Raw genomic sequence first — 14,120 nt, 5'->3', positions numbered from 1 at the left:
GCTCAGACATGGTTTAGTTTTAAAGACAGGTGTTATTTAAAGGTTTTGAAATTGACGGAGGTGATACATAGTGCAGAAGTAGACAGTTAACCAAACCACAGCTTTTCTGCTGCTGAATGTTTTGTTTTGTGAATCATCTCTTCTCTGCCCATGCCTTTATATGACATCAAAAGTATTGATTTTTTTGTGTCTCACTTGTTTAGTGTTGTATCTCATTTTGTCTCTTTATATTAAATAGACTTTGTTTACTTTACTTTGTTTATTTTAAAACCCATTTTTGTTTATTTGTTGGTTTGCTAGTTTTAGAGCGTACCATTGTTATGTTTTTTGGGAAAGTAACAGTAAATCAATCAACTACTGCTTTGTATGTGTGTATGTGTGCATGTCAAACTCATTAAGGGCTGAGCACCCCTAAAGGTCTGATCCTAGATCTGCCGTCGCCATCCTCTACTCTTCCTAACCCATTTTCCTGTGTTTTCAGGCTATAGCTTCTGGATGGTTAAATCGTTTATTGCATTTTTCTAAAAAAAAAAATTATATTAATATATTGCTTATATGTAGACCTTATACTAAAATGTTACCACAGGGCACTTTGATTCCTCTAACAAATAAACATTCTCATACAAAATTGTTTCAGTTTATGAAATAATAGCTAAAGGCACAAGAAGAGAATACAAAAGAAACAGAGATTACTGACCTGCACAACAAACTGGAAAACTAACTGAGGGAGGAAAGGAGGAACCCAAAGATCACAGTTTCAGCATTACAGAGTTTATTTGACTCTTGTGGTTGTCAGGTTTCTTAATCTGCTATTAGATTCCATCTCTATAAAACAAGCTGTTTGTAAGCATTGCAAAAAAGAAGCCAGTTCAGAGAGCAGCTTACAAAATGTAGAACCTGAACTTCACCAAGCAACATTAAAGCTACAAATGACATCATGTTTTGTGGTCAGATGAGACTAAATTCAAACTCACTGACCATGCAGACCATTGGGAGGGTTGGAGAAAAAAATGGGACTGAGTACAAGAAAAACAAAACACCTAATACCCACTGTGTAAGAATGTGGTGGTGGATCTTTGGTGAACACAATATTTTTGCAGTGGTCATTACAGTCTCCAGTTTTAATCCTTGTCAAAAATTTGTGGTCTTAATTAAAGAGGAGAGGCTGCTGACTCTGAGTGCTGCTGACTTTTCCAAAAGGCAAATAAGGATCTTTCTATTAAGCTTTCTCTCTGCAGCAAAAATAGTTTAAACTGTCTCGGTTTTTAATGCCATGAGCTACTAAACATTAAAAAAAATGTAATTTATATATGAAGTATTAGCTTTAACACTAGCAATTATAGAAAAGGAGAGTGAAGAAAGTTAAGCAAAGAAAAGCTATGGCAGTTCCAGATGTTTCAGGCTCCTCCTATTTGGCTTGTCAAAACATTCCAGTCGAAGTGAGCACTCAGTGGTGAGGACTTCCTCCCTCTCTGTGCACTTATACCACACACACTCACACGCACCAGACTAGAACTTTCCTTTCTCAGATCATGATGAGAATCCTTCAGTTCCTTGTCGTTTTACTTGGTGGAGTGGCTGCAGCACAGCAACAGGCCTTAATGGACTACTTAGAGAGGAGACTGCTTGCGATTGAGGTAAGCCTGAAGTTGCCTGTTCTCCCAGCCACATCAGCACATCCAGAACTCCAAGGAGGTTGGCTTTAATTGGAATCAAATGCACACTCAAAGGCATTTCCATTTTGATGGGCATGCATGAGTCTTTGTTACTGCAAAGTGAAGTTTTGACCACCTCTTTTTATTATTTCACTTAAGAATGTCTTGCAGTGAGAACACAAGTATACTTTTACTGACTGTTGCTCCTAGCACTTTGACATTATATTATCACACTTTCTTTGCTTCTGCCTGATTTCCCTCACACATGGAGAGCCCTACATACACACAGATGCAGGGACACATACTGTATAATTTTATATTCCGTCTCTTCCTTTCTCTGCTCTCCCCCATGTCTTTCCATTCTCTCTCCCCATCTCCTTCAGTCTCTTGGATCTTCTAAAAGAAATTGACTGTATACTCACCCCCTTTTTATGCTGACTCTGTATTTATGTTCCAGAAATTCTAAGCTATTTTTTCCCAGTGACTCACAGATGAAATAAATAGCTTGTTTAGCAAAAAGATACAATGATATCATAAACCTTAAAGTTAAGAAGCAGTGTAGAGGACAGAGTATGAATCTGCAGATGTTATAAGCATAATACACAAAATCAACAAACAAATATGAAGGTCCACATTCTATTATACTTTAAGTACTGAATACTATCTATTACTATAGCAGCTATATCAAGGCTTGTTCTCAAAAGGCAGTTAATTTAGCTTATTTAGCCTTGCTTAGAAATCAGGTAAAAGATCTCTAAGCATCAAGTTAAAATTTGTGTGACTCTTGACCTTTTTTTTTACTGCAAGGATCGTATCTCCTTGTGGCATGAACAGACAAGCCGCTACACTTCAGAGCTGCGGGAGCTCAAGCAGCAGATTGTAGCTCAGCTTGAGGGCCTGGATAAGAACAAGGAGGCACTAAGGAGTGAGCTGGATGCAGTGGGTGTCCGTGTTGACCGGGTGGAGCGTGAGATGGATTATCTCGGGACACAGAATGGAGCACAACCCTGTGTGGATGTGGATGACAAGCTGGTGGAGCAGCAGGTGACTGTGGCCAAGGAGAGGAATAAGTCCAAATATGCCAAGCTCACAGGTATAGCTCCCATGTTCCATGAAAACAGTGATTTTAATTACAGGGCGTACAGCTGAAAAACTAGGAGTATGCCATACAACATTCGATATGGAATGTAGTAGCCTGGAAGAACTGGGTTGGTTGGAGAAAGTAGATTGACATAGGAGTGGGCGATATGGCCTTCTAATAAAATCATGTCCTCGTATAATCATGCAATAAAGATATTCACTAATGATATATATATATATATATATATATATATATATATATATATATATATATATATATAAAATAGTTAAGTTCATTTGTACATACTTTATTATGTTTATTATGTATTACAGCCAACCCTCCAATCTTAAGTACAAATTCTACTAAACATAGACTAAACTATAACCTTCACATTTAAAGTGTAACAGTAAAAAAATATAAAATCTTACTGTAAAAAGTATTAAATAAAAATAAATACATTGTCTTCAAATGAAATAGAATATTCCCTGTTAAACAGCACTGCAATTTAATACATGCACCGATCAGCCATTAACCACCTGCCTTGTGTAACTATAACAGCTCTGACCCACCAAGGCTTGGACTCCACAAGACCTCTAAACATGTGCTGTGGTATCTGGCACCAAGATGTTAGCAGCAGATCCTTTAAATCCTGTAAGTTGTGAGGTGGAGCCTCCATGGATTGGACTTGTTTGACAAGCAAATCTCACAGATGCTTAATCGGACTGAGATCTGGGGAATTTGGAGGCCAAGTCAGCACCTTGAACTCTTTGTCATGTTCCTCAAACCACCTCTGAGTGTAAAACTGTTACAATGGCAATGTTACTGTGGCAATTGCAGTCCTAAAGCTACCATAGCAATTGTAGTCCTAAGCCATCGTAGCAAAACTATTTGTATCAATTGCAGTCCAAAGCCACCTTCATGGTTTTCAAGAGGTACTGTCCACAGTAATCTCATGTATGTTTAGACTGTCTGTGTGGGGCCATCCTCAGCAGCAGTGAGTGATTTCCAAGTGATGAGAACTCCAACGAGAAGTAGGTCATCACGATGGATCAGGTAGGTCCAGAGAGCAGAAGGGGTCAGTATCACTGGTCTCAGAAGTAGCATGTGTAGCTTGACAGAGAAAGAGAGAGCGAGAGTGAGGGAGAGTATTAGTATGCTGATTGTCACGTAATGGTTAAGGACAATATACATTATGTGCAGAGTGCAAACAGGGACTACAGTAAGACTAGCTATGACAGCATAACTAAAAGGGAGAGCCAGAAGGTAGCACGAGACATGAGGGCGACCTGTGTACTTGGTCTACAACAAAGTTTAGGTAGGTTGTATGTGTCAAAGTAACATCCACATGAATGCCAGGACCCAAGGTTTCACAGCAGAACATTGCCCAGAGCATCCTACTGCTTCTGCTGGCTTGCCTTCTGCCCATAGTGCATCCTGGTGCCATCTCTTCCCCAGGTAAGTGACATACATGCATCTGTCCACATTATGTAAAAGAAAATGTTATTCATCAGATGAGGCCACCTTCTTTTATTGCTTCATGGTCCAGTTCTGATGCTTACATGTCCATTGTAGTTGCTTTCGGCAGTGGACATGGGTCAGAATGGGCACTCTGACCGGTCTGCGGCTACACAGCCCCATACGCAGCATGCTGCGATGCACTGCGTGTTCTGACACCTTTCTATCATAGCCAGCATTAACTTTTTCAGCAATTTGTGCTACAGTAGTTCTTCTATGGTATTGGACCAGATGGGCTAGCCTTCGCTCCCCATGTGCATCAGTGATCCTTGAGTGCCCATGACCATGTCGCCGATTCACTGGTTGCCCTTCCTAGGACCAATTTTGGTAGGTACTATTCACTGCATAGCGGGAACACCCCACAAGACCTGCCTTTTCAGAGATGCTCTAACCCAGTCATCTAGCCAGCACAAATTGGGCCTTGTCAAAGTTGCTCAGATCCTTACCCTTGCCCATTGTTCCTGCTTCCAACATATCAACTTCGAGAACTGACTGTTCACTTGCAGCCTAATATATATAACCCCTTGACAGGTGGCATTGTAACAAGATAATCAATATTATTCACTTTACTTGTCAGCGGTTTTAAAGTTATGACTCTGTAGCTCTGATCGACCAAAAGTCAAAAGAAAATGAAGGATTCCATACTTGAAACAGATGCTAAATAAATAACTGTTTCCAAGATTAAGGAAGGGTTTTTTGGGTCTAGAAATCAAACAGGTCAACAATGACGGGCAGTTTGAAGAGCTTCTAGTGGAGCTGGAGAGAATAGCATAGAAGGTATTCAAAAATGTTTCTGGAAATTTTCTTGGGAACTATAGACCACCAGACTATGTCCAGCTGGAGAACTTCAAGGGTTCAAGCATACAAAACCATGGGGATCAACATATCTATAAAGATTCATTTTCTGCATTCACATTTAGAAGATTTCTGTGCAAATCGTGGTGCAGTAAGTGACAAACATGGTGAAAGGTCTCAAGAGGTTGTGATGATGGAAAAATTGTAGCAGCACACTTCAACGAAAAGCATCAGAAATAATTTAAAAGCACCATCACTGAAGTTAAACAGCATTATTCCTCCTAACAGGAATAATGCAGATCCATCAACCCTTGAAGAACATACCAAATGATCACCATTTAGACAGATCAGGCACATACACTCTGTATATTCCTTAGGTCAAAATGCACTTTCCTAAGGTCTTGAAATTGCCTTTTCCAAACAATGATTATGCACTGTACTTAACTGTACTGCTAAGGTGAGTCAGCAATAGGGGTCCCTAGTGCAAAGGAGAGCTTCCTGATAATGGTAAAATCAACTTATGCAATACTTATGCAAATTATATGACTAAAATTTAGCAACATGTTTTACATATTTATTAATTAATAATGCTGTACCAACCACTTTGAGTTAGCGTCATTCCATGCGTCATCTTTTGCACTTGTCATATGCCTGTCATCATCCACTCATGTAAAGCACAAGCATACCCCTGCTGCAGATAATTCCTTGACTGCATTTATAACTGTTGATTTTCAGTTTAGACAACAGACACAATAACTCTGATGGCTTAATTTAATAATAATAATTGAAAAAAAAAAAAAACATTTCAAATTTATTTTGCATGATACTCCAGGGGATTGAATGCATTTCGATCATAATTCAGCCATGTTTGCTGGCATGGAGAACTCTGGATAGATGTTACATTTTGCATGTAAATGCAGAAAAGTATGTTGTTTTATAAACAGAAATACCAAACTCTGTCAGCTATCGTTTTGCCACACCAGTGAACACATTCTGTTTTGGAAACATTTTGCAGCAGTGAAAACCTATTCTACACTATTAGGAGTACACCATTGGCCATGTTATCTAAATGGACTTTCATCTAAATGCTTTTTTAAAGGTTGTCTGGGTATTTACAGGGTTAGGAATATAACAACAGTTACATAAGGAAATATAGCTGCAAGTGGCAATCTGTGGGAGCCAAACACCATGTGCTGACCGCACCACAGGTACAGTAACTAGTTCTCACTGACTTGCATAGAACTCTAAAGCAACCACAGATGAACATAATATTAAAATTTTGTGATGGGAGCTTTAGAAGTAACCTTATCAATATTAAAAAAAATCCTTTCACAAATTAGCACAACCGTACAGTACAACAGATTTTAGCTGGATTGGATTAACTGGATTAATTGGATTTAAAAACAATTATTTGAATCCTGCCCCCTATTAAAATCTGTAAGATAAAATGTGTTTTCTTGTACAACCATTGTATTTTAAAAGTGCATCATGACTCACATGTGCAGGACACACAAGCTGATTGGAATTGTGAAAAGAATTTGATGCAAAGTGTACATGATTGTCCATTTAATAATCACACTAGGATAATGTTTCATGAGATGGGAAATAATGTAAAACATGTTAAAACACTGGTATGGTTAAAAAGCTGAATAGGCACTATTTGCCCATCTTTTTCTTAGAATCATCCTATTTGATCTTCAGAGTTAACTAATTCAGGTAAAAATGTTCATAAACCTTGCCCTATGCATGCACATAATTTTGGATACCTTCACACATTCAAAAAACACAGATTTTATACAGAATGTCTAGATTAGGACCAATATAAACCAAGGGGTGTTAAACACAAATTCTGTCCTGCTAAGAACAAACCTGTCCATAGACTCCCATCTCTTTCTTTGCCTGGTGGTGTACACACACACACATCCAAAAGTGTGCCATTTTCAGAGTATGCAGTATTTGGTAGGCTATATTTCTTCCCCAAGAGTTTTAATTATAAACATAACTTGACATAAAGTTTTCATTTTTGACCAAGAGAATGCAGAGCAAATTTAATCTTTGTATGTAAAACAGTTGAGGAGATACTGTATATACAGTTTTCAGTTATAGCGCTCCCTATGAGCCAAATGTTTTGAAATTTGAGGGGTGGCCAAAGAGTGACCTACTGACTATATATTGTAAAGTTGCATTCAGAAGATATGGCGCTTTTAGTACATATATGCACTGACTTAAAATTTCATTGACCTGTAGAGGGCAAACAGTTTGGCCAGTCAAATTGTTTTAGTATGTTTTTATATCTCTTTTGTTATTCTCTACTTGCTACATTTCATATTTTATGGTGAGGTTTTTTCAGAAAATTAAAAATATCAGAATGGATATAATCATGACTCCAACACACAGAATACATATGTTGATTGAGAGTGTGAAAAGAATTGATGGAAAGGTTTACATGGTGAAAAAAACTTGATTAATTGATTATTAAAAAAGTTAACCTTTTTCAAACAGATGAAAATTTCATTCAGACTGGCCACATTTGGGTTAATCAATTCTGTTACACTTACATGCAGCCTAATAATCTGTTAAATAGAAGAATGATAATCATGTAACCTTGACATCTCATTACTTTGCAATCAAAATCAGTGCCTGCATTCTGTGTAGGAACATTTGAGTCATGATGTGCTCCGTCTAGAGAAAAATAATTGTGTAGAACACAGTTGATGTTATAGATTTTAATCTACTTAAAATAACTGTGAGATCGGATTGGTGGTATGATGGGCATCAAACTGACATTTTGAGGCAGATACAGGATGTGGATTAACCTCAGTAAATGTCAGCATTTTCATCACACATGTAGTTAGGATGTAGAAATGGTTAAAAAAGCAGGGCTATAATGTGGGAACTTTGATAAAGACTTTGTTTAGTGTGCACTTATTCCCAAACCACGGCCTTTCATATTAACATTAGAAGATGAAGAAAGATCTCATACTTTTGTGTTACTAATAGATAATGTGTGCATTTTGTCATATTTTCTTCAAATAGAGCATCCTTATGCCTAAACTTAGGCAATATGAAGTAATGAACTAAATGGACTCTACTGTGGTCTCTATATTCTCTATAACATTCTCTATAATAAGCACTGCATCCCTAGTGGGCGGATACAGATAGTTCTCAAAAGTGAGGTTTTCATGTGCTGACTGTGTGATCCAGTCCCAGCACATGTGCCACCTACTAATAACAGTGCAGCTGTATATTAGTTAAATATAAACTACAATATCAAGCCACAAAAACACACTACATCCATTTACATTCTTTTACATTCATTTACAAGTCAACACTATAATTTAAACAAAGTAGTGGCAGAATTCACTGTAACAACCATACTAATGCCAGAAGTGTGTGCACATAGCCCAGGGTCCAAAAGTATGCAGTTTTTGGTAGGCTATATTTCTGCCCAAAATGTTTTAATTAGAAAAAAAAATTGAAAAAAAATTCTAAAAAGTAATTAAACCATAAGGCAAAAATAATTCAGGAGGACCCAGGAACTCTGCTGATATACAGTAGCAAGTTTTAATCAATTACCTACAGTTGTGAAAATATAAACCAAAAAGTAAATGAATCATGACCTACAGTTTGGTCTGCATCAGTTTTAGTGGAGAAAAAGAAGAAGAAGAAGAAGAAAAAGAAGAAGAAGAAGGTGGAGAAGAAAAATCCTAACAAAACCAGTAGGGTTCCAAACATCACATGCGTGGCCCCCTAAATATAGCTGCAAGCGGTGGTCTCTGGTGTCCAAGCACTCCTCGCAAACAGCGCCCCAGTGGCTAGTTCTTGCAAAGATACATAGAACCATAAAGAGACCATACATAAACATACTTCTCTAGTTGTTTTGATGACAGCTCAGTGCTGGTTGTATAAACTGCCTACTGAAATCTGATTGGCTGAAAGCAGCCATGTTTTTGATGTAATTTGCATTAACACCTCATTAACACCAAACTTTACCTTAGTATGCATAGAAAAGTCATCATTTATATCTACAATCTGATAACGATCAGTCAAAAAAAACCCTGTCAATTGTCCAATAGTTGGACAATTGACAGGGGTTGAGGTCTGGTTTTTTAATCAGGGGTTTGATAACTGCTAGTTTAAAATATTTCAGCACATAGCGAGTGCTAAGGGAAGAACTGATTATTTTTAGAAGAAGTTCGATTGCTTTTGGAATTATCTGTTTGAAGAAACATGTAGGTAAGGGATCTAGTATACATGTTGACTTTGATGAGGAAATTAGTGAAACTAGTTCAGTCTCTTGAAGGGGAATAAAACATTCTAATTGTTGATCTGATATCATTATATTATTATCTACAGGGTTAGGTATAAAACTGTCTGGTTTTAAATTACTAGTCTGAATTTTTTACCTGATATTTTCAATTTTACCATTGAAAAAATTAATGAAGTCATCACTACTATATAATGATTGTGTGCATGTTTCTATTATGGTCTTATTCCTATTTAATTTTGCCACAGTATTAAATAAAAATCTATGATTATTTTAGTTATCTTCAATTAGGGATGAGAGTTACATTGATCTAGAAGCACTAAGAGCTTTTCTATAGCTCAGAAGGCTCTCCTTCCATGCTGGTTGAAATACTACAAATTTAGTTTGATGCCATTTACGCTCTAATTTTTGAGGGGTCTGTTTTACAGTGCGTGTGTGATTGTTATACCAGGGTGCAAGCTTATTCTCTCTAATCAGTTTTCTTTTAGGTAGAGCTACCTTATCGGAAATTGATCAGACGGTGATCCAATCATGGTTGGTAACTCTGGGAGATTACTCATAAAACTCTGTGCAGTTGCTGACGTGAATGTATGTTTGATGCGGCAAGATGCATTTATTATGATTAAAACATATTTTAAATGTGATGAGATAATGATCTGAGATAGCTTCAGACTGCAGAAATGTGACTATATTTTCTATATCTAATCTGAAGCTTAGTATTAAATCAAGAGTGGGACCACCACTATGACTGGGTCCTATTGCATTCTGATTAACCCTATTGAATCTAGAACAGACATAACAGCTGTTCTCAGAGGGTCTTCTGGGTTATCTAAATGAATATTAAAGTCTCCAACAATTAATGCTTTATCTAAAGAAACAACCAGGTTAGAGATGAAATCCGCCTGCCCCTATGTATGACCACACCCCGACCTTTGCAGGCATGCTCAGAACCTTGTACTGCACAGGTATTTCCAGTTTGTTTCAAATCCAATCATGAATTACAGCTATTTGAGGAAACCAGCTCCACCTCCTTAAAATTGATTGACATGTGATGGCCATACTGTTTATAAACGTCAACATATTTTCGATAATTATTGAGTTTCACATTCTCCCATGTAATTGGGAGTAATATTGTGAAGACTGGCCAAAAATCCTAGGACTTGTTTACAAATGTAGGTTTTGCATATAATGCAAATTCTCATAAATTTGACTGAGTGTGGCTAAATAATCCAAAGGCAATTTTCTATAGTTTCACCAATAGAATCAAGCTAAATAAAATTTCTTTCTACACCTTATTTTCCAAGAGATATGCTTGTTTTTGTGTGCAATAATATGAATAGCACCCCCACAGTGGCCAAATTGAGTGAGATTGCATCACTTACTAATGGGTCACTACCTGAACCATTCAAGTTTCATAATGATAGCTCAATGTTAACTCTGTCAAATGCCTGCTAAAATCTGATTGGGCAATGGCAGTCATGTTTTTTAATTAATTAGGTCATCATCAAAAAATCCACAAATGAAATAGCACATAGATGCAGCATACCAAATTTCAACTCAATCAGACTTATGGTTCCTGAGAAAATTATTTGAACTTAGCTCCACCCTTATGTATGACCACACCCCAACTTTGCATATGACCTCAGAATCTCTTCCTGTATATGCCTAAGTTTTGTGTGAATCCATGCAAGCACTCACGAGTTACAGCTGTTTGAGTAAATAAGGCTCTGCCTCTTCAGTATTGATTCGCAATAGGTTTCCAGCATGTCATGCTTGGATCCATAATAATAATAATAATAAGAAGAAGAAGAAGAAGCAGAAAAAGCATAAAACAATAGGGTTGTGCTTGGCCCTCTAATTATGGCAAAGGGATTAGATTTAACAAAGATTAATTGCATAAAAATAATAGGACTTTGTCAGGGGGGTTAGGAAGTTGTCAGCATCATTTTCATGCCTGCTGAATTTACAGTCTTTCTCCTTATTCCATCCTTATTCCTGGAATAGGTGGTCATAGATATTTAAATATATTCTAGAGACAGGCCTTGATCAATAGATCAATAGAAAAATTTTAATATCTCGGATATTATATGGATAATATATCAGATTCGTCCAGAGCGAGTGCCAGTGCTAGGTGACTTTTCAGTGCTTTGGAGATGGGATGCCAACAAGCATGGCCGAGAAGTTTTCACTGGACACACAGTTGCTTCAGGTTCATATGCTCTGGGGACAGTCTTTTATGCCAGAGTTTGTAGAACCATGGCTAGTTGTTCAGTGGCACTGTACTGTTCAGGGGTATGGCTTGGACTATGTCTTGGACTATGTAGCTGTTTGGCTGGGGAGCCTGTCATGGCGACATGGAGTCTGTTTTCTCAGTCTTTTTCTTTTGTGGAGTGGAGGCAGTCTTTTTTTTCAGATATGTCATAATCTGCCTTCCTTGTGTGTTTAGCCTTTGTTAAGGCAGCATGTGTCTGCTTTTTCACTTTGTGTTGAAGCATACTTTTAATCACAAGAATCACAGTCTGTGTACGTTGTCTAGGCTGTGGGCCTCAAAACCCTCAAAAACATTCATTTCTTCAATCCCTGGCTTCCTTACTTTTTGTACCCTCATCTAAAATATTTCTGTTAACATGTAAAGTTTAACTTGCAGTCTGTACTAACAGTATCTCAGGACACCTATGCAGAGAGATCCAATCAGATGATACACCAGTTAGATTACTTATCAGGTGGGGCAAAACAACATTGTAAACATTGCACATGTGAATAGCACAGAAGCAACACATTTTAATGCAAAGCTATGCTTTTTTATGTCTCTAATTTCCAAGAAATGCAAAAACAGAGGCATCAGTATGAAATGTCATGAATAATGTCTTCTAAACATGTTTACTTCTCACCCATCGTGTTTACTGCAGGGCAGCAGCAGTAACAATAAGAGCTTAAAAAAATTCTTAATAACCTGCTTCATTCTGTTCAAATATGAGTGCATGTGTGTGATTTACTTTTTATATACATGAAGAGGGATATTTTAATCAAATTGCACACCCATGTTTATAGGAATTTTCAGTTATCTCACCCCACAGAGTAGGTGTACCTAAAAATGTATTGTCTCATTTATCTCTTCAAATGTGCATTCTAACTGAAAGATTTTTGCTACACATCTGAAAATAAATTAGTTGAAATAATAGCATGAAGAGGAATCTAAGATGGAGTAATGCTTGTACTCACCAATTAAACTGGCCCTTCAATCATAATTACAGAAAAAAAATTTCACTGTCTCTAATGTACAGCAATGGTTGTACCTTTACACAATAGTGTAGCTGCCAGGAATGCACTGAATAAATAGTAAATATGTTTTATAAGCTTTAGGATGCATTGGCTAATATTGGGTTCCACAAGAAATGCTATAGCCAATATACAAACAAGACAAACACTGACTGAGCACAGAGGAGAAAAAAGCAGAGAAAAAGAGAAACAGAAAGTTTGTATTGAGCACGACAAAAAATCTGCTTATACTCTAGCTTGCTTATATGCTTTCAGAAAAATGAGAATAAGCATGCAACTATACACATAAGGGTTATATTCTAACCATAAAACTGTTAAAATTAACAGAGCTGATTTGACATAGGCAGGTAAATCCATTATCAAACAGTAAAACACTGTATAGTTAGGGTTAGATTATGTTTGGCACATTGGTACTGTTTCACACGTTGACAGGTTATTAATATGTTGACATAATGACAGTTACAGAGGGAATTGTTTTTAATTGAATTTAAGCTTTATTACAAAAGGTTTGGTTTTGTATTTTAATACAGACCAAGTGCCTCTTGAAATCAGTGAGACAGAAGAAACCAGTGAAGCAAATGTATGCATTTGGGACCACAGCAGGTTAGCTCGTGTTGGGCCAATATTTGCATTTGGGACCACAGCAGGCTAGCTCGTGTTGGGCCAATACCTATTTTACCCACATCAGCCCAAACAGTGCTGGTTGAAACAACAATAGTGCACATTATTGGTTTCTTTTTTTTTCAAAGTTGAAAGTGGTCTAAAGGGTAAATGGGCTTAATTTATTTATCAGATAAAAGTTATTTATCAGATATTTGCTTAAAAATAAATGATTCTTTTAAATGTATTTATATATGATGTTATGAAAATGTTTTTAATTTACTTGTTTTCAGGATCATTTGTGAAAACAGCAAAATTCAGAATGTCAGGCAAGGTCAGCCAGTTGGATAGCGAAACATGGTCTTCCTGGAACAATGCTCTCCATTTAATTTTACCCACATCTAACCAGATTTCACATTGTTTTGACATGTCACATCAATGAGAAAATCACCAAATGTCCAGTGTAGGGTGCCCACTTCAGGCCATAACCAGTTCAATATGGGCAGCCCACATTGGACAATTGGTCCATCACGGACCAGGGCCCATCACAGGCTCTCCACATCAGGCTGCTGGGAATTTGCACATCAGCGTGACATTGGCCCCATGGTTTTGGCCTGATGTGGACAGCCCACGTTAGCTGGATACAGGCAGCCTACTTTGGCCTGATATGGGCAGCTCCCATTGGGCCACCGTAGATTTGCACATCGGTGCCAGTGTAGGCTGCCTGTATGGCCTGATGTGGGGATGCTTGCTGGGGTGTTATATGTACTTCATTACATGAGCACAACTCCGTACTAACACGTATCTGTATACTTCTGGAGTTTGCTATACTGGTAGTAGTCTATGAGAAAAAGATAATTTATGTTTAGTAGCTGATGGCATATGCCTGATTAGCTTTATGACTTATTATAAAGTTTACGAAAAAATA

At 37.3% G+C, this 14,120-nt stretch overlaps 1 protein-coding gene across 1 annotated transcript in view; it reads left to right on the top strand.

Moving 5' to 3' along the window:
* The first annotated feature begins 1,445 nt into the window (after positions 1 to 1,445).
* Positions 1,446 to 14,120, top strand: part of olfml3b (olfactomedin-like 3b) — a 36,335-nt gene continuing 23,660 nt past the window's right edge. Inside the window, exons 1-2 of the mRNA XM_026935287.2 lie at positions 1,446 to 1,637; positions 2,463 to 2,748. Coding sequence (XP_026791088.1) covers positions 1,533 to 1,637; positions 2,463 to 2,748 — 391 coding nt within the window. The 5' untranslated portion in view covers positions 1,446 to 1,532. The remainder of the gene's footprint in view (positions 1,638 to 2,462; positions 2,749 to 14,120) is intronic.

Source organism: Pangasianodon hypophthalmus, chromosome 20 (assembly GCF_027358585.1).
Source record: "Pangasianodon hypophthalmus isolate fPanHyp1 chromosome 20, fPanHyp1.pri, whole genome shotgun sequence".
Lineage (NCBI taxonomy): Eukaryota > Metazoa > Chordata > Actinopteri > Siluriformes > Pangasiidae > Pangasianodon > Pangasianodon hypophthalmus.
This window is presented reverse-complemented; position numbering and strand designations above follow the sequence as displayed.